We start from the raw sequence: 21622 nt of genomic DNA on the forward strand, positions 1-21622 counted from the left end.
CGCGAGGGGGAGGAAGTTCGTGGCAGCTGGACCGACCAACGAGCGCCGTAAAAGTCGGATCGGACGGTGGAAAAAAATTTTACCGACGTGGATAGCGCGGTTACTCGCCGAGCTCGCCGCGTTTGTTATATTCTATTATTATTATCGATTTAATTAATGCTACTCTCCGTTTGCAATTAATGATGACGCCAATATTTTGGGTTAGGTGGCGTCGCACTTTTGTACGAGTATCGTTTCTGCGGGCAGAGGTACCGGTGGAGGGTGACGCGTGAGGTCGATGAAATGTGGGGCCGACTGTCAGCGACGGAGGTCGCGATCAAAGGGATCGTTGTGGTTGCAGCGCTGTAGGCATCTGTGTGCGATTTCCATCATGTTAACGAAGATGTCCTCCTGTTCGACCATATTTTTTTTTACTGAAATATAGTTCATACGCTCACAAATGCATCGCACATTTAGTGTGGATGCGTTGTGGTCATGGTGTGATGGCGAGCATGTTGTTCGGCGGCAGTGCCGCACACGACCGACGTGACCGTCAGCCATCATGCCATCCAAGAGTTACCGCCTCATCTAGTGATCGGTGATCGGCTTTCGAGTTGTGTCACGGCTTGTCTCTTGCACACTTCACCGCTGTTACCCTCCATATGAGAGACCGCCCAACACAACGGGGACAAAAGATGGCAGGATGCATAGAAACCAAAGCTCACCGGACACGACGATCTCTCTTGAAGCTGATGGCAACAACTTTTCCAACACATCTAGGCTCTGCATACCGCCATCCAACGTCGAACAAGGGAAAGAAACCTCGAAGGGGAATAGCGGTAGAGGTGGATAGCACGATCCGACATTAAATTTGATGACACGGCCAATAAGGAGAGCGCTAATGAAGTAGATGCGCCAAAAGAGGACAGTAACTGGATCACAACATAGCCAACAAGAGGTGTCAGCTACATCCAAGAACTGTAGCAAAGGATATGCAAGAACCAACTCCGAGCACCGACGAAAGTGGCTGAGGATGGCAAGTTTCTAGGCGGACCACACGAAGGTTTGGCACCTCCTACGCACCAAGCGCGAAGCTTTCGCCACACGGATGTCGCCGTCGCGCCAGCAAGCTATCTACCGTGTCCAAGGCACCATAGAGGATAGGTATTAGGGTGGACAGTGCGAAGGTGAGGCATCTCCCACGCACCAAGCACTGCGCTTTTGCTGCATGGATCAGGTGCACCAGTTGCACCAATAGGATGGCACAATGGTTGACAATCACATCACCCGTGTGCAGCACCCAGATGGACACCAAGAGCCGCCATGGTGACTTATGTGATGTCCTTCTGGCCAAGCCTGCCGGGCACCCCGCATAGCAGAGCTGACACCACTAGGAGCCACTAGAGATGCAAAGGCCACTGACCGCTAGCTATAGGGGAACCGCGACCACCCCACTCACCAAAAGAAGCCTAAGGTGAGGGGAGCAACGGCCTCAGGTGAGGCGCCGGCCGCTAGGGCGGACGCCCGCCTCGAACGACGAGATCAAGCACCAAGGGCTGCCATTGGCTGAGGAATCACTCGGCGAAGGACAAGGAAGCACAGGCGCCGCAGGCTGAAACGAAGGAGCCAAGGCCGACCGATAGCCATGGCGCTCAAATACGGCCTATTGGAGACACACCTCCAACGAAGACGAAAGAAGATGGGTCAAGATGCCAACTGACTGCTGTCGGTCGATTTTGGCCACCAAGCACTGATCGAGTGGCCATCCATGCGGTGCGGCCACCACACGACGGATTTGATGGTCCGGCCATCTTCGCTTACAAGAACGGGATGGGAAGGAGTAGGGAAGATGGGAGGGAGAGAAACATAGAAGGGCTGCCGCCACTAGCTGGGAGAGTGATGGGGATGTCATGGCCGGCGGAGCGGTGGCCACCAACGCTTGGATGGTTGGGGCTCGGCGGTGTTTCGAGACCCAAGTCGCCCATAGGACGACGTGAGTGCTTTTTTTTTCCCTTAGTAGACAAGTGAGATACTTTTATTAATGGACCCATGAAACTTTGACCCACTAAAAGAAAGAAAGAGCAACCTAGTCCGTGCATCTTGTTGTAAGATTGCATGACGACTCTAAAGAAATATTTAAAATTTTGGCCAAAATTTTATAAATTCTTGAGATTTCATCCTTTTCGGTCATAACCGATATTACTGTTTGAAAAGAAAATATATATTGATCGAAAGCTACCGTTTTATCAAATTTCGGCTGAATTTTCAGAAACATGGGTGTTTCTGCTAGGAACCGAAATGAATTAGGAAACAAAATGCCAATCCCTGCCCAGGAGTCCCCGTTCTAGAAGGCGAGACTTTGATAAAAAGTGCGAGGAATTTGGCGGCACAATCAAAGGCAACGAGAAGGAACTCGAAGAGTTTCAAGAGGCTTGCATTGCGTCCTGACAGAAGAAAGAAAACCAAACTCGAGAGCGACAACTTAAACTGTACAATTCAGAAATGGATTTTGAGAAGCTATACTTTGTGCAACCAAACCTTGACTTTAAACACTTTGTGATAAACACATATACAAAAAGAAACAACTAAGGTTGTTGTTTGGAGAATTCAACAACACATTTTGGTTCTGTTTTCCCCACCTGTTTATGTACGGCATTCACAGACTTGACAGCAGTCTGCAGCATCCACCAAACCAAAGTGAAGCTGAAGAAGAACAGGCGACAGCCAGGCAGTTGTACGACGAGCCGGGCGTCGTTGCAGGCGACATGAGCTGGCGAGGAACACGCCAAACCCGTCGCTGCCAAAAGCAACTGACGTTTCCTCCGATTCCCAATCATTTCGGCTCACCTCCCCTCCAAATACCACCCGCCCCATCTGAAGCATGGCCGGTGTTGACTACAGAGCTGCCCCGAAAGGAACAGGAACAGAGTGCTCCCGGCTCTCTCTCTCCAAAAAAAAGGAGGTCGCTTTCTTTCTGAGGTCAGGTCAGTTTCTGGCTGCGGTGTCGTGAACTTGTGATGCGCTACGGAATCCAGGCAAGTTACGGAAGCCTCTGCTGACACCGGTAAGTTGTTGACGGCTCCGACAGCTGAATTGGCTTGCAACTTTTGCAGTCGAAAATATCAAACTAGTCTTCACTTGGTATGGTCAGGTTTTGCTGTCGCTGGTGCTAAGAAACGCAATCCAACCTATAAGAGGGGGAGGAAGTAGCTACGTGGTTTTTCGTTAAGAAGAAGCATTAGGAGATTGATGAGTGCTCAAAAAGATGCTTCAAATAATCCCACCTGATGAGGCCACGTCCAGTTTTTTTTTACATTAAAAAAGCAGCATTGTAGTCGAAGCATTTGGAAACACGATGAGGTGCCTCCATTAGTAGCCGATGCTGTCACAGCAACTACAGCAGATAGCCCGCATTTGCGCGGGTAATGTTGGCCTCGTCAGTAACCACGACGCCATGCAAGCCTTTGGCTGCAGTCGCAATGATGCGACTAAAAGACGCGGGACGCGACGCCATACGCGCGTCGTGAGAGCGCGCGCACGAAGAGGCGATCGTATAGGTAGGGGCCAGAGCCCCAGAGGGAGCATGCATGACAACGACGACGACGAGCTCAGAAAGCTGGCCTGGGCCTGGCCACCACCGGAAAGGAAAGGTGAGCTCACGTCGGTCGGCGGCCTGCTTTTGGTGGCCATTTGGATCCTGCTGATGGTGTCACCGTGAACTCCACTACTCCGGGGGCCGGGAGATCAGATCATTCATGCATTCCTCGCATTGGCCAGCTGTGCTCCATGACAAGTGCCTAAGGCCCTGTTTAGTTACTCCCAACTCCCAACTTTGACACTATGCAAAAAGAAGATTCCCCATCACATCAAACTTGCGGTACATGCATGGAGTACTAAATGTAGATGAAATTAAAAACTAATTGCACAGTTTTGTTGTACTTTGCGAGACGAATCTTTTGAGCCTAATTAGTCAATATTTGGACAATAATTCACAAATACAAACGAAACGCTACAGTGTGCTACAGTGCTGTAACAGTAATTTAGCACCCCCAAATTCGCCAAACTAAACACGGCCTAAAGTACCAATAGTGGTGAAACAGGACCAAAGTGCAATAGGATTAGTACGACATGAACAGAATCCGGGGCGCGTCTTTTCTAATAATGATATAAAAATATCTCAGTCACTTCATCGGAAGATGTACTTGGGCTAGGTCTTGGTTGAAACCACCTAGATCGTGGAAACCAGCTTTTGATCCAAACACTTTAGACTGTGTTTTAATTTTTACAATTCACCAATGCTACATTATAAAATCCCAGAAACTGCCTCACCATAGCTTCGGCGTTTATGAGACAACCATTCCACGATCTGAGTGGAACCAAATGCATATACCATAGCGTCATGGTGAGCAGGCAAGCCAAGTGGTTTGCTACAAACCAAAATATGACCTAGGTTGCTATTACTACTAGCATCTAGCGGACACCAGCCCTACATGTTGCCTTCTTCCTTCAATTTTTGTACACTCTTACAGAGAAGTCGCGGTATGCTTGGTTAAATTTAACTAATTTTGATCAATTTTATAGAAAAAGGACATTAACATCTACAATATCGAATTGATTTCATTAAATCTATCATGAAATATGTTTTGATAGTGTTTACTTGGTATTGTAAATGTTATTATATTTTTCTTTAAATTTTGTCAAACTTAAATAATTTTTAGGAATTAGAAAATACATTATCCTTTTGATAGTGTTTAATTTTTGTAAATGTTTACTAGGTAATTATCCTTTTATTTTTATTTTGAGGAATTATAAAATACATTATTTTTAGGAAGGAAACTATGAGGGGGAGCTCAATGGCTAATCAAGCATTCAAGCTGTTAGAGCAACTCCAAGAGTACCTTAAAAAATTCTTCCCCAAAACTATGTATTGGGAGTTCTTCTAAAAAAATTTTCCTCAAAACCATATCAATCCACAGCAGATCGCTAATAAATTACCCCTAATATTTCAAAACAGGACACGTCATCGTATTGGGTCCATCAAAAGGGACGCGTGGGTGGACGCGCGGGTGTACGGGAATCAGGATTGGGGGAGGAACACCAACGCTAAAATATACGTAGTGGCAGGCCGTTTTTTAGCGTCGCTAAAAAATTAGGGAAGGTTTGGATGAACTATTAAAGTTCATTTTTTCTCTTTTTCTCCTTAAAAAGGATATTGGGGGTAAGATTAGCAGCCTCTTGGAGTTGCTCTTACCCCCAATATCTTTTTTTAGGAAAAAAGAGAGAAAAAATGGACTCCAACAATCCATCTAAACCTTCCCCAATTTTTTAGCGACGCTAAAAAATAACCTGCCACCGCGTATATTTTAGCGTTAGCGTTCCTCCCCCAATCCTGATTCCCGCACGCCCGCGGGTCCCTTCCGATGGGCCCAATACGATGACGTGGCCTGTGTTTGAAATATTGGGAGCTATTTATTAGCGATCTGCTGTGGATTGATATGTTTTTGGGGGAAAAATTTTTTAGGAGAACTCCCAATATATAGTTTTGGGAAAGAATTATTTAGGATACCCTTGGAGTTGCTCTTAGGCCATCAAGAGTCTCAAATAATTTTTCTTTTTGGGTAGCGGGGAGAGGGACAAAGATTTACATTGGGCTGACCTAAAAAAAGATTTACATTGGGCTGGACAGCCTCTGAGGCAAAACCACTAAGCCCAGTTCCTTCCTGCAGCCAGCCCATAGGCCAGCGTACCGTCCAATTCCTTCCTCTCAGCCCGTGCCGGCCCAGATCGAAAAAAAAAAATTTAGTGTTCCGCGTTCCAAAAACCGACGTCCGCCTTGTGGGCCCCACGTGCCGACAGAATAAAGCTACCAATCGCGAACTCCAATCGAAATCCCCGATACAGCAGCCAGCCTGCGACACACTGACAGTCTGACACGAAGCTCTCAAGCTCCCCCTCCCGGCTCCCCCACCCAAGCGCGACGATGCTGCCGATGCCGCTGCTGCTGCTTTTCTCCATCCGCGTCGACCTCGCCGACCCCGATCTCGCCGCCGGACTCCAGGCTCTGGTCCGCGCGAACCACGACGCCGCCGCCGCAGCAGCAGCAGCACCGCCCTCGCCGGCGCCGCCGCCTCAGCGGCGGCCCGCGGCGCCCTGGGTCCGGCCACGCTGGGCGGAGAGGGAGAGCGCGCGCAGCCTGCTGCCGCCACCGATCTCGTCGCTGCGGCGGCGGCCGGCGCTGGTGCGCACGCGCACGGGCGACGGGCGCCTCGTTATCACGCACCGCGGCGAAGGGTCGGTCGGGCGCGGCGGCCTCGTCTGCACGCGGCGGCGCGAGGGGGAGGGCCAGGGCCAGGGCCACCTCACCATGCGCCTCCTCTAGCGCGACGACCTCCACCTCCCACGACCTGACACGGCTTAGGATGGTGTTAGTGTGCGCTGTGCTGCGTGTGGCTCTGAGCAAGATTATCATGCTGGAAATAAACTGATATTTCGAACAAACCATTTGTTACGGCCCAACCTATGAGTCATTTTTATGGTTACTGCGATGGATCAGTTAACAAATACTGAAATGATACTCGATACTCGAGTCGAGCACAGTAGCATGATCAACTGAATCGAGCATTCAGTGACAATCGGTCCGCATTCTCACACGAGAACAAACATGGCAAAGGGAACGAACACGTATTGGTTATAAACAGCAGAACTCCATTCCGTATGACAGAACCTAACCACAGCATATATTTATTCTGTTTACAGTACACCCTTTACAAAGACAAAATCCCGGGGTAAGAAGAAAAAAAATAAACGAATGAATCCTGTTACAATCAGTACAAAACATCTGGGAACTCATCTGTTTATATCTCACTGAAAAAGAAGGTACGGCAAATGACAACTTTCTCTGCCCGCTATTTACACTGATGCACAAACTGGGTAACCTTTAGCAGAGGACAAAAACAAGAAACCACTCCGGACCTCTCTTATAGATCTTTAACTTACACAGACCGCCTAAATTATGTAGGTATACACTTATTTGTTTGACCACTGGAACTCGATTTCCAGGTTCCTATTGGGGCCGCTTTTGCTCTCGGGCAGCAGGGTGTACTCGCCCGCGACTGAGCCTAGCATGACAACCCGGTCGATTTGGATTGTAACTTTCCCGAATGATTTCTGCAACCACAAAAATGGAGGGATTGAGTGACAGAGACCAGAAAAAGAATCTAAGGTAGTTAATGTAACAAATCTCCACTATTTTCATACCTTTCCAAATTTGCTGTTGTTTTTGCAGGAGATATGGAGCTTCTGGCCTTTGGGAGGGCTGTCAAAGGCCCATGCAAAGGCTTCATCCCATTCAGGTGTTGCGCCAGTGGATACAATCTGAGTGTGCAATCGTACAAGTTAGGTCAACAATGCTTACATTCAATAAAACTAGAATGTTCAAAGGCAGGTGTATTGAGAGGCAAATGGCTTGTCAGTTCACTAGAAGAAAACTGGCTGATGCGTCAATTAAAGGTGAACATTGTCATATGGAAAAACAGACTACTGTTCAAGATGCTTTGCTGTAGGCACCTCGTAAAGGCACTTAAACTTTGGAGTTATCTGACTATCTATTTTCTTTCATCGTGATGGGCTGATGACAAGTGAAACTGCAACTTCCAATAAGGGCAACTTTTTTCAATAAAAATCATTAAAAGGGGCCTTTTAAGGTGAAATGGAGTTTAGTTCTAAAGAAACATGCCAAGGAAAAAATAAATGCAGGCTGTATCAAGTAATTTATTGTCAGAGATAATACCTTTGTCAGCCTCGGCGTATTATTTCCAAGAGTAAGCTTGCAGAATGCACTAGGATTTCCAACCGATTGCCTTAGATTGTTGCCACGCTTTATCGTAACTGTAAGTGTCCCGGGCAAGCACTGAAGAAGCAGTTCTGCTTTTTCTTGAAACCGGGGTGCACCAGACTGTATCAAGTACTGAAGTAGAGGAATAGCCTCAGAGGCAGCCACTGACTGAGCTTTGAATACTTCAGCTGGGCAAGCTGACCAAGCTTGCCTGAGAAGATATAGTGAATCCAGTGCTGCTTCTTGAGTTGCCTCAGAACCAGTTTTAAGGGATGTTACAAGATGAGGAATGCATAATGTAGCAGGTTCAGTGACCCTTAGACGAGGGAAGTTGCTAAGTAAAGCGTTAAGTGCTTTCAGATACTCCTCATTTGCACTTCCAGATGCCCATATATCCTTCTCAATAGAAGCTGCAAACAAAACATCCACATTAGATACATATACTCTGGGTATAATGAAAAATTATGTTCAAGGGTGCCAGAAGAAATTAGATTACTTTTTAGCCAAACTAAACACAACCAATTGCAACATAATTGCAAAAACATAATCTCAGATTGGAACTGGAAAAGTAATCATGAACTTCACAAATATGAGGACCTTGATTCATGTATTTGCTATATATTACCTAGAACTTAATGCTGAATGTAGATATTAACATCTTTATTATGACAGGCATATCAGATAATAATGAAGTTAATATGCAAAATGAATATGACAGGAACAAGTTGTTTTACCAGTTATAACTCTGACTGTTTCACTGGTTGCATACTCTTGTATGGTATGATTGTTGAACAGAAGTTTGACAAACATTGCTGCTTGAACAGAAGTGTCAGGATTGCTTGAACTGATAAGGTCCAGCAGGACCTGGACACCACCAGATTCTGCAACTGCTCTCTTATTTGCCCGACTGTACATGACTAGATTCTGCAAGGCACAAATTGCTACCACTTTCATCTCTTCAGTTGGTTGATCTTCGAGAAGATTAACCAAAGCACGGCATGCTGCAACAGCATCAGTAGAACGAGCAAGACCTTCGTTTTGGAAAAGATCTCCAAGAGCAAGAGCAGCAAGCAATCTTCCTTGTTGAGACTGTGTCTGTGGATCCAGAAGGTACATGGACAAAGGTGCAATAGCATTTTTAGCAGCCTTTGCCTCCCTTATTCTTACATTGTTAAGCAATGCCTCAATGAGTCTGGCAGCAGTTTCCTCACATTGATGACTCCTTAGGAGATCTAGCAATGCTTCCACAGCACCACTTTCAGCCATTGCTTCTGCGCTTGTTGAATCATCACTCTCCAATACAAGCAGGGCATTCAAAGCACCAACAACAGTGCTTTCAGTTCCTGACCTGAGCAACTGCACTAGTACTGCAACAGGAACCTCAAGGAAAAACTCAGTACTGTACTGCAAAATGCTAGACAGGACAGATGCTGCAGATTCCCACACAACATGAGGCAACGGTGGGTCAGATTGCAACAAAACCTTGGACAACTCGAAAACACCACCCTCCTTTGCAATTGTATTTGGCCAAGCTATTGCCAGGTTGGCAAGAGCTTTTATAGCCCTCTGCTGTAGATTTGGCAAACCTGATGAAAGAACTTGAATAAGAGGAGTAATGGCCTGCTCTGTTGTTGTATCCTTCTGGAGGTGGTCTTCTAAAAGAAGATGGGATAGGAGTTCTGCAGATAATTGTTGCACAGCTGGTGGGGATGAATTCAATAAGGTAATGACTGGCTCAATAGTTTGGCGAGGTGTCAAGTTATAATCAGCACGGCATTCAGGATGCTCCAAAATATTCACAAGAACCTGCAAAGCGCTATACTGCCCTTCAGGACCCATGTCTGCCTTAGATAGCAAAGAGAAAAGAGGCTGTACTACTTTGGCTGCAGATGGACCTTTTGCTATGCTAGCATTGTTTGTTAAAATCCGAAGCATTTCTGCCAATGCAATGCACAGAAAATCTGGAGCATCATGGAGAATCTCAAGAATACTCTCAATTACACTAGCTTTCACCATTTCCAATTTGCAAGCTGGTCTATCCTTTCCAAGTTTCACCAAAGCTCTAGCAACCGCCTCATGAAGCATGTAGTTTCTGCCATACAAAAGACTGACAAGAGGAACAACAGCTCCATGTGCTGCCACTAATTCTGCGAGCTGCTCATCATCTAGGAGTCTATCCAATGCACGAACCACAGAAAGCTGGGCAGGGTTAGCTTCACTAACCAGTAAACCGACCAGGGGTTCCACACAACGTGCTGCCGCCATTGTTGAACGGATCCTTGTATTTGTAAATAGAACACAGCATAGTTCTGCAGCATCTCCTTTCAACTCCGCTGAACAGTCGGAAGAAAGAATACGGCACAGAACATCCACAGCATTCATCTCAACATCTGCAACCGCAAGTGCTCTTGAGGGATTGTCACAGAGAAGCCTAACAAGGGCTGATATAGCTGCATGCTGCTCCCTCTCCATGCCAGTACTCAGAATCTCCACAAGCGGTTGAATAGCCTGCCTAGCTGACTCACTGTTCCTCACATGGTCGGCACAAAACAAGCTCTCTAATGCCTTTGCAGCACTGTAACGTGAATTTCTTGCTCCTAAACGGAGGACTGCCACAAGTTGATTAACAACACCAGGTGCTGACTCATGGTGCCTTATTTCTGCACTACTGAAGAGAATGCCCAGCAATTCAGTTGTAGCTTCTTCAGTTGCATCTTGTGGGCTAAGAGATAGATATTTAGTAAGTGCTTCTAGGATTCCAGCTTCAGCCATTAGCAGCATGTTTGGAGGGCAATCAACAGCCAATTGAGTCAGAAGACCCAAGGCCAAGAAAGGAGCGCCAGGTCTTTCAGGAATGGGTTTAAGTAGATCCACAAGAAGAGGAATAGATTTTCTTGAAGTTGCACCAACCCTGATATCATCAACTCTGAACATCCTCTCTAATGCAATTTGATCAGGATTAGGCACCAACATGAATTCCTCTGATAACTCCAAAAGATCAGCTATATCAACATCAGCGCATCCAAGCAAAGATACAAGTCCAATGGCTGCCCCAGAATTAGCAACAGCCAGAAGAGTTCCTCTGCTACCATTGCAGACCAGACTTGACAAAGCTTGTGCAGCAAAGTACCTGTATGCTGGCTCATCTGATCTTAACAAATTTGAGAGCACAGGAATGGAGTGCAATGCTGAGTTTGATCGATTTATCTCTCTTTCTTGGAATAGCAATGCAAGAAGCAACGAACAGACCCATGAGGTGCTATCCTCTTCACCCTGACAAGAACATGAACATATATGTAAGGGCAGTCACAGGCTTGCAGCAATCTAAACAAACTTAGCAAACTACGTGCAGTGAGAGGATAAATAGCGCGTCAGCAAAAAATGGCAGAAGAATACGAATTCTGACAGATATTTGCAGCATGAACATTCCATACAAAAAATGATTCTAGGAAATCCCAATGCAAAACTTTTTTTAATGCCCTTAGTACAAATGCCAAATAAGTGAACAAGCAGTAGTTATGGTATCCTACCAATAAGATGAAATCAATTCACGCAATTTAAAATCACTTTTGGTCATGTCTGATTTTGAAGTGTTTGACCAAAGGAGATACACTGCCTTATAGTATGAATAATGAAATCCCAAACAGAACTTCGATCGAATATTTGGATGTCATTGCAGTGCTGAATATATCATGAGTATTGAAAGAGTGGAATAAATAAATCAGATTGACCAGCACGTTATCTATGCATCAGCTTATAAGACAAATTAGTGTAATTAAGAACAGTAGTAGCAGAATGGAACCAACCTACATAATATCTGTTTGGCAAATATTGTGCACAGACAACACAAACAACTCCCCCAATTATAGAGGTAGGTAAGTACAATCCCATGTTTCATAGTTAAGTATCCAAATTTATTACAGTACCCAAATTAAACTATTTTGGAATTCTTATAACCAATTTGGTCAGATGCAGTAATCCAATCTACCAATAATTACTTTAACTTTACCTATTAGCTAGGTTCTCATAACTTGATTACTCTAGATAAGCATCAATGTGTTTGTAAAACCAAAACTTTTTTTTCCACAAAATCACTTGGAAATTAGGACATCAAAATATTATATTATATTAGTGTTACCAGATTAACCAACAATGTAAAGCAGAAAGACCGTTCTAGGGAGCTAACTAAACTTTACTAGCTATAATCATAGTTTGTGTAAAGTTATTGAAGCATAAGAGATACTAGCATTCATGCAAAGGATTGCAAAAGTAATGGAAAAAATAGCATTATCATACCACATATTGGAATGCATTTTGTGAAATCTTCTCGGTGAGCATTTCAACTGCTCCAGCTTCTAGGATTTCTGCTCTTGTTTTGCTGTCATGACGAGAAAAGACAGCAAGTAGCCATAGTGGAATCATGTTGCCTGAGATGACAGCAGTACGGCACACAGTTTCACCATCACTGTTGCTTTCTTTGGAGTGTCTGGAAATTCTAATATCTGCTATGCTATCACTGCTGTCACTCTCAGCAGGAGTGTTTGCCATATGGATCATACCAATTAGAGAATGAATTAGTTGAATATAGAGACTTGAATCATTCAGAATATCTATCTGCTTCTGACAATGCTCTTTTGCTGCACAAACAAGAAGAGCACATCCACCAACTTTAACTTTAAGCATGTTTGAGCCAATGACTCGCCGTGTGATGGATGCTATGCAACCTGGAGTTTCAGAAACCAAACCACCCACAACATCATGTTGGTCGGAACAGAGCCTTGACACAACTTCTATGGCTTTATCTTGTAAGGAGGGAGCAGCATCAGCTATACATGAAACAAGGGGAAGTATCGTGTGGGGATTTTCCGCAAGAACTGCCCAGGGAGCTTTGGTGTGCCCACTTGATGCCTTTGATCGCGATAGTAGGACCAGTGCATCAAGAACTTCTGATGTTGCAGCAGCTTCACCATTGGCAGCTTCCAAGAGCCCAGCTAGAGCAAGAACACACCCAGAACGGTTAATGGTATCTGAAAGCGGTTGATTAATAGTTCGACATTGTAAAAGACGAGCTATTGCTGCAGCTGCATGAGTTCTTCCATCAATAGTTCCCTCTTTTAGCACACGTGTTACGCGGAAGAGAATTTCTTCAAAAGACACCTGGAGAGAGAATTCCTGATCAAGAAAAAGATTAGCCAAAGCTCTGGTCGCTTGTTCTGCTACTTCAATAACTGAAGAATTTGTGAGTGAGACCAGTGGTGTTAAAGCATCCCGTCCAATTGCAGCAACCTCTTTGTTTTGCTTGATTGAAAGAAAAATGGCAGCAAGGCAAGATGAGGCACCCATTAGTATTTTGTCAGACTGCATATCAAGCAGCTTCATAACTGACCAAAGTGTCTTCACTGCAATATGAGTTTCTCGCAGGTCTTTGCGGCAATGAAATAGACCAGCAAGAGCAGATGCTGATTTAGCCTGAGTCTCTTCCTTGGGTGAGCTAAGAATTTTAATCATTGTCTCAACCGCATCATTTGCAGCACTACCCTCATGTAGAATATCATTGAATGGTGCAACAGAGAGCAAGCTTTTCAAAGCATCCAGAACATAAACTTTTGACTCAGGCTGTTCACTTGTTAAGAGAGCAGATAACTGACTAATAGTTCCTGTATCTGACTTGTGGATGAGATGATTCAGTGTTTTAGAAGCTATCTCCTTGCCATTATCACTTCCATTTTTCAGAAGCCATAGTAAAGCAGGAACAGCATCTGCACTTTCAACACATGCTCTTATGTCTTCACTGTGATTGCACAAGTTGCCAAGGATGATCGCTGAATCTTCTTTAGCTTTGGGAGATCCGGTTTCTAAAATTTGAACAAGAGGAGGTATGCCACCAGCAGCAGTGATAGCCCATTTGCTCTCATCATTCTCCTTTGATAGAAGAGCAAGCAGAGCAACAGCACATTCCTGCTGCTGTTCCGAGGAAAGACCAAGTAAAGAAATCAATAGCTGAACACCTTCACGACCTTGCAGAGCTTGCCAAAGGTCACAGTCCTTCTTGCAGAGAGCAAAAAGTGATTTTGTGAGGTCATCTTGCACCTCAGTACCTGCCATGGTTATTAAACCAACAAGCAAGCGTTTTGCATCAGAATCTGCTAGCGTCTTGCAGAGAACCGGGTTACTATACAAGCTAGCCAAAGCTTCAATTATGCGCTCCTGCACGAGGAAAGGCACCTTAGGTTTGAACTGCTTCAACAGTGTTTTCTCAATTTCAAGAGGATCAGAAGCACTGATAGATTCCGCATTTGTGTCATATATCATCAAGGCTGAGGCCAATGCACCAAGTGTATCTGCAATCTGTGCAGGTGAAGAGCATGACTCAAGACTCTCACCAAGGCTTGAGATTACATAAGATAAACCACCAGATATATTTGCTAATGCACACATTGCATTTTCTTGCAGTGCTTGAGCAGATTCACCTTGCATGAACTCTTTCGATGGAGCAATAGTAGCATTTATAAGAGAAGGAATACCATTAGAATTAGCTATCTGACGCCTGGCCTCTTTACTCTGTGCAGAAAGGGACTTGAGAGCCCCAGCAGCTTCAGCTCTTATGGAAGTTTCATTACCAGGACCAAGTAACTTTAGGAGCTGCTTTGTTGTTTCTCCAGATAAAACTTTAGAACAAACAGAAGAGTCTTCCATCATCAAAGACCCAAGAAGATAGCAAGCATTTGCGAGGGTGTTTGTACTTGCCGAACTGACCAGCTTTATAAGTATATCAACTCCGCCGCATTGCACGGTTGCTGACCAAAACCCCTCTGTGTTTTTTGATAAATTCTTCAGCGCTCCAGTTAGAAGGCCATCCACTAAACTCTCATTCTTGAGACTAATTTTAAGCTGTTCCCATAGTACTGGAACAACATTTTCTGTTGAGAAAATCTTTGATCCGACATGATCCCTTATCCCACCTTGTGAAACAGCAAAGATGGTTTTGGCAGCTGCAGTTTGGCTTTCAGCTGACTTTGATCTGAGAAGAGCAAGCAATGGAGGGATGCAACCACCAAGTAGGACTTTCACCCTTAATTCTTCTTCCTTGCAAAGAGACCCAAGAACAGTGGCAGCCAGCATCTTAACTCCGGATGGTCCAGACCTAAGAAGAGATACAAGAATGGGAACAGCCTGTGAATGTGACCCAACAGCTCCAAATGCAGTATCACGTGTTTGAACAAGATCTAATAACTGCTTCAAAGAGCTCTCTTTCTCTTGAGTGGATGAAGAACTCTGCCGTAACTGCTCAATACAATGAGCAACACTTGAAAGCGTCTCCTCATCCTCAACATTAACTCGGTTCCTGCAAATACAGAATCATAAGGCTCTGAATTTGAAACAGCTCCTATCTGTTGCATGAGCACAATTTTAGGTATATTACAAAAGATGACACTAAAAGATGCATGATTGGTGTATTGCTTTAAATATTTTCCAGAAGAAAAGCTCATAAAGGATTGGCTGATATATATATTTACACGACCCAATGTCCATTCCAACACGATCCAAGAGATTGCAAACTAGCAATCCCCAGATTAATAATTTCATTATAATTAGTACTGGTAAATTTGCATTGCATATAGAGTTGTAGCATAGCCCTCTAGTGCTTCCCAATTGTATTCTTAGTTGGCTATCGTATCCTATAAAATCTAGTTGATAGACCACTGTAGGCCTATACTCCCACCATTCTCTTGTCATTCTATAGAATGAGAGCAACTAACCATCACAAACTTTGACAAAAGAACATGTATAAAATTATTCAATCTATGACATGAAAAATCATGCTGGGAAATTTCTCACCAAAGAGCACTTTGATGCCAGTGAATTTTTTATACTCTTTTGCTAAAACATAATAAGAAAAAGCAATGGCAGGAGCACTTAAGTTTTACTAGACGCGTCAAATTTTAGTGATGTGTTGGAGCACGTGTTGCAAGCTTGCCTACAATTCTTTCTCAAATTAAATTGTTTTAAAGAGAAGGAAACCACATATCCGTCGAAAAAGAAAATTAAAGTAACTACTGGATCAATCTTGAAGATAATGGTGGCTGTATTGAATGATATGAATATATGATTGAAAAGAAAGTTGTAGAAACTTTACGGTCAAAATCACCTCCTCTACTTTTTTTTTAAAAAAAACAATATGAGGCTTGTGACGAGTGAAACTGCCATGTTAGAGATGAACATCTCCAGTCTCATTCCTTTCTTTTAGCTATGTAAATTTGCAATGCGCCGCGAAGCAGAGTCAAAACTTACTTGCCCATTTTCATGACTGACATAGGAGTTGGTGGCTCTGATTCTTGAACTTTGTCAACATGCCTTTCCTGTTAATGGCAACAGAAGCAGTTATTATCAAGAATTCATGATGCAAGAATCCAAATCTCACTTCTGAAATTTACATGAGTTCATATCTCATCACGCAAAGCACTGGACATACATTCTAAATTCCAGGAAATGGACACTTCAATCAACAAAAGAGAGTGCAATCTTAAAGGTATCAATCATGGAAATAACTCCTTATGAAATAGGTGGATGCTCAACTTAAATAATGTGTTATCAGACTGATTGCATGTGTGTGTGTGTTTCAAATTGTAAACTAGGTACAAGAGAATATACTTAAGACACATGGCATGACTTTCAATTGAAACAGCACTTTTGCTATTTGTAGAAAGCTCCAAGATTTTTTCAACACTTCAACCCATTTTAACTGCAATCATTCATACAACAGAAGCTTGGGTTGCATAGGGCATGAGAGCTTCCAAGTTTCTCGAGACAGATTTTGCAAACTACTGCTCACAATCAAGCTGATGCACCTAGCTAACTGGATTAAAAAAATACAGCATGAAAACCCCACTGCTTAAATATTTCACAGATACGCGGGAAATACTTTTCTCTAGTGGACTGAACGCTGATCTCGCTTTCAAAGCATATTCTACAGTAACACTACGTACGGTTAAATCCAAAATGGATGCAGCAAAACCTCATAGAAAGCAACCAATTCCTTTCGAGCAGCAGGAAAGCAGAATTTCGGCTGATGAGCATGAGAAAGCGACAGGCTGCCAATCGACAAGCTCAGAACCACAAGAATCCGAGAGGAGACCAACCAGATCTGCGCCGCCATGGCTGCCGCCATTGGTTCCATTGAACCGCCACGCCAATGTCGCCGCCATTGTCAGCTGTCAGAACTCCTCGAGACTAGCAGATCAGGCTATCCGCTTCCTCAGTGCCGAGCTCTCAACCTGAAACCAACACGAGAGCAAACAATTGGGGAATCAGATCCACCACAAGACGATCCAATCAAGTAAGCCACACACCAAATTAACCCCAGATTTCGCATCGAGCTTAAGCGACTAGCCATGCGCGCCCCAGATCAAACCATACACGAATGCGAGAGCCGCCGCTACTACTAATTGGAATCGGACACTCCCCGATTGCAAAACCATCAAACCAGCTCCCACGAATTGCGGCATTTGGCCGTGATTGCCCCGCGAGCTCCTCAGTCCTCACTCACCCAGCTAGATCACGCGCCTCCGCCCCTACCAACCACTCGCGACCCCCCGGAGCCAAGCCACCGAACCCCGCACCCAAACCTGCTGCGCTGCGCTGCGCTGCACTGAAGCGGTTACTACTGCCCGCCAGCCACGGCGCAGCCGCGCTGCCCAGACACTCACACCGACAAAAATAACATCCAGAGAAGCCGCGAAAAATCCGGCGAACTCAGACCAGTTCCTCCAGAGATGGATAGAGTAACCGACCTCTCATGGAATCGCAGCGCCGGGGAGGGAGATTTTGCGAACAATCTCACGGGCGTCGCGGCCCCTGCTATCTCGTGGCCGCAGATCCAGCGGGGAGGGAGCCGCCCATACACAGACGACGCCCAGCGCGTCTGTTACTCTCTCCTCTTTTTTTTTCCTGGGCGATTTAATTTCGCTAATTTCCGCGGCGTAAAAGGGCGGCCATTTATACAGCAAGTGAGCTCTCCTCTTCCCAACGACTGCCGACAGTGGCAGTGGGGAAGCAAGTTGGCTTGCAGCCAGCCATGGAGTGCCACTTTTACAATGGAACCCCTCGGATAGTATCGATTCCCTAACAAGCTCGCCATGAGAACGTGTACTAGCTGATGGAGTGATGATTTATGGGCAAAGGGTGTATGATTGAATGCTAGCGAAGCTGAGGGTGTTTGTGTAAGATGGTGGCCTTTTTTGTTGTTGAGCTTTCGTGATTAGATTAAGCAGGGGAGGATTTGTTTATTAGGGAGCACGATACGCTGGATGAGGGTGGTGGTTGATCAGTGCCAGTCTGCATGGGCTGGCCGCTGGAGTGGAGGGTTTTTTTTTTTTATCGTCTTCCGGAAGACAAAAAAATCAACAGGTGGGAGAGGTATCTGCCAACCCCCAAATAGCTGTAAATTCAGTGACCCATGAGAGGATCGAACGCCAACTGTTGGAAACTTCCGAATTATTTTATGAGGAAAAAACAGACCCGTTGGGAGAATGATTGCGCACATGACTTTTTTTTTTTCTCCGAGAGGAAACCGTCGTGGTGATTTAACTAAATTTCCTGTGGTGTTCTTTCCTATCATTTTTTTTTTAGTTTTGAGATGGATGGTGTCCTTTTTAGGAGCAACAACCATTCTTGCAAGGAAAAAAAAACATTTTTGACAAGCACATCGGTGGTGCTAAACCACTAACTAAACCGTCAAGCCGGGTCATGCATTTTGCGTTGCTACATTGCAACAGATACCATTACACGTCACCATCCTTGGCATATAAATTCCATACAAATTATTAGGGACTACAGTGCATTACTAAATCTCCATTCCAGACAAGCTTGTGCACGTCGGCCATTCACGTAACAAAAGCCTTGGGTAAACGGTAAACAATACAGCCAGAGGATAGAATTATATCGTACATGAAACATGTCACGCTTCATGATTCGTAGAACACCACTCTGACACTTCGTTCTGAGGCTGAAAAGAATGCTAGATCCTTCGTCTGCTCGGGATCGCCTCCCTTTTTCTTTTCTTTTATGCCGGGGATTGCCTAATCAGTAGGTTAGGGTGCTGGGACCATGACCATGCCTTCGAGCGAAAAGACAGCGCAGTCCCTGGCCACACTGCACCCCCCAAGCTCTGCTTGATCGGCGTGGCCATGTGCACGATGATTACCCCATTATTGACTCCTAGCAAGTTGATTAAGCTTGCTTTGTCAGGTTGTTTTGTTTAGCAACCCTCCTCCCAAATGGTAGCTCCAAGCAAGGAACAGTAACATCTGAACTAACAACGTGATGGCCTGATGGCTGATGGTCCTTCTGTTAGCCATGCACTTATGTAATCCTAGCTAAATTTTTTTCTCTCCTAACACAAGACTTTCGAGTCAATAAAAAGAGAAGGAAAGATGAGAGAATTCACGGTGAAGCTTTTGCTCGCTTTTTTTTTTTTTGATGCGGATGGTGATGCGGACGGCTCAACGGCCGGTGGCGACGGCGTTCTTTGGGTGAATGCGACGGCGCAACCGCATTACGGCCATGGCCAGGACACTCGCCGATGATGAGGAGCTACGACGAACGAACCCTAAGGGCCCCTTTGGCACGGCTCATCGAGCGGCTTCTAGGATGGCTTTTGATGAAGCCGTGCCAAACGGGAGAAGGCAAAACGGCTCACCCGCGAAAGCCAGTAGAAGCCCCGCAAAATGCGGTCTCTACGTTTCTCCATCCACCGGAAGCCAAAAAAAGTGGCTTATTCCGGCTCCTCCTCGTCACTTTCCATCCTTGTCCCCGGTGGTGGCGGAGGGGCGGAGGAGTGCCGGGGCGGCGCCGTGGTGGCGGAGGGGCGGAGGAGGACCGGGGCGGCGCCGTGGCGGCGGACGGAGCCGAGGCCGGCAAGGCGGCGCTGTGGCGACCGAGGGGCGGAGGAGGACTGGGGCGGCGCTGTGGCGGCGGAAGGAGCCGAGGCCGGCAGGGTGGCGCTGTGGCGGCGGAGGGGCGGAGGAGTGCCGGGGCGGCGCCTTGGCGGCGACGGAGCCGGGGCCGGCGGGGTGGCGCTGGAGGGGCGGAGGAGGGCCAGGCGGTCGGGGCGGATAAGGTCGGGAGGGAGGAGCGGATGGATAAGGAGAGAGGAGGGGAAAAGAAAAGAAGGGGAGAAGGAAAGAGAAAGAAAAAGAAAAGGAAAATGAGGAGAAAAAAAGAAAAAGAGAATAGAAAAATATAAGGGTATTTTGGACATTTGACACCTTCTTTCCAATCTAAAAAGCTAGGAGAAGCCGTTTTGCCAAACATTTTCCTTCAAAATAAGCCAGAGCCAGAAAAAGCTGCTTTTCCAGATGAGCTAGAGCCAAAGTTATTTTTGCACGAGCCAAAGCCGTGCCAAACGGGCCCTAACTAACCCATTCTCGCAGGCAGAACTAACCCATTCGACGGGGCCCGTATTTAGTGCATGCGTTCGTGCAATCGTGCGGCGTGTGCGTAATTCGCTGAGTCCGAGCTGGACGGCGGCCGATCGGGACGGCGCACTTGCCCGCTCGCTCGCTCCAGTCAATTCGAAAATCATGGGTGTTCGTGTTCCGGCATCCATCCATCGTACTAATTCCCGATTTTCGCAAATTTAGCATGCATTTGGATGCTCTCGAACATCCAGAGTTGCGACAAACAGATTGTAGCTGCCTAGCCGGGGAGAGGATGAAAAGCATCCACAGATCAGACGACGACAGGGGTGTGAAAGTGTGATGCTCTTCTTCTTGTTGTTTGTTGTTTCGCCGGGCACGTAAGCAGCACGTGGCACCGACGGTCGGGGTGATGCCGTGGCTAAAGCTAGCCTGAGCTCAGCTAGCTAGCTGGACCGGCCTCCTTTTTGATTCCCTTTTCCAGCTGACGAGCCCCGTCGCCCGGGCTCTGCTTGGGTTTGCCATGGACGCGCTGTGCCGCGCAGGCGCGCACTCATCGCCCGGCAAGGCCCCAGCAGCCGGCCAGCCGTCACTCTGTTCGCATGACGGCCACGGGAAACTGCTGCCGCGCAAGCGCGCGAGATGCGGCGACAGCAACCGGGTACCGCGAGGCCCGAGGGCGCGGCCATCTTAATTTGATTCTTTGGTCCATAACCATAACAGCAGCAAATTCGACCAGCCGTCTCGCTCAACAACCCAAGGCCCGCCCCTCTCCCGGCGCCGGTAGAGGTGGCGCGACGGGATGTTCCACCGAACCGACCTCAACGGCCGCCTCGCCGTCCCATCCACCGTCTCCGCGCCATGCGTGACCGGACATGAACCAACTCCTTGACGCCCGGACGCCGAGGTGAATGGAATTCTCCTCCTCCTTTTTTTTTTGAAAAGTGAAGGTGAATGGAATTCGCCGTCCCGTGCTTGGAAGCACAAGCAAGCGCCCACCGGCCCCCAGGGGCTCGACCCTCCAGCCCAGCAGGCGCCGACGCTGGGGGGGGGGTTGGGGGGGGGGGGGGGGTCGTCGAGTTCCAGGTCACCCCCTGGACTCGGCTATCTGAAACGTGGCCGAACTGTTGGGCTTTGTCCGTGCCGGCGCCGGGATTATTGGTTTTAAGCAACGCCACCACCCGGCTAATCATTCACTGGCCTGGTGATCACTGATTAGCGCCCATGCGCCCGGCGATCCAGTGCCGTGCCGTGCCGTGCTCGGTAGCAGTAGGCAGTGGCGCTCGTCCGCTCCGCCTCTTTCTCTCTCTTTCCCTGCGCATGTGGCGTGGGGCCTCCCCTGCTCCCGGCCCCGGTGGTTGGTGGACGACGCCCTCGTGGAACGTGCGCGTAC

The 21622-nt window shown here is 46.6% G+C and overlaps 1 protein-coding gene across 1 annotated transcript; it reads right to left on the reverse strand.

The window, feature by feature from the left end:
- Window positions 1-6663: 6663 nt before the first annotated feature.
- LOC101782276 (protein CELLULOSE SYNTHASE INTERACTIVE 1) lies at window positions 6664-17797 on the reverse strand. Its single transcript, XM_004964952.3, has 8 exons — window positions 17605-17797; window positions 16954-17088; window positions 16106-16173; window positions 12110-15158; window positions 8548-11086; window positions 7769-8223; window positions 7237-7353; window positions 6664-7146 (listed from the first exon to the last, which is right to left on the reverse strand). Exons 2-8 carry the CDS (start codon window positions 17017-17019, stop codon window positions 7006-7008), a joined length of 6435 nt encoding a protein of 2144 aa, XP_004965009.1. The 5' UTR covers window positions 17020-17088; window positions 17605-17797; the 3' UTR covers window positions 6664-7005.
- Window positions 17798-21622: the final 3825 nt, after the last annotated feature.

This window comes from Setaria italica, chromosome IV (genome assembly GCF_000263155.2).
Source record: "Setaria italica strain Yugu1 chromosome IV, Setaria_italica_v2.0, whole genome shotgun sequence".
In the NCBI taxonomy this organism is placed as follows: Eukaryota; Viridiplantae; Streptophyta; class Magnoliopsida; order Poales; family Poaceae; genus Setaria; species Setaria italica.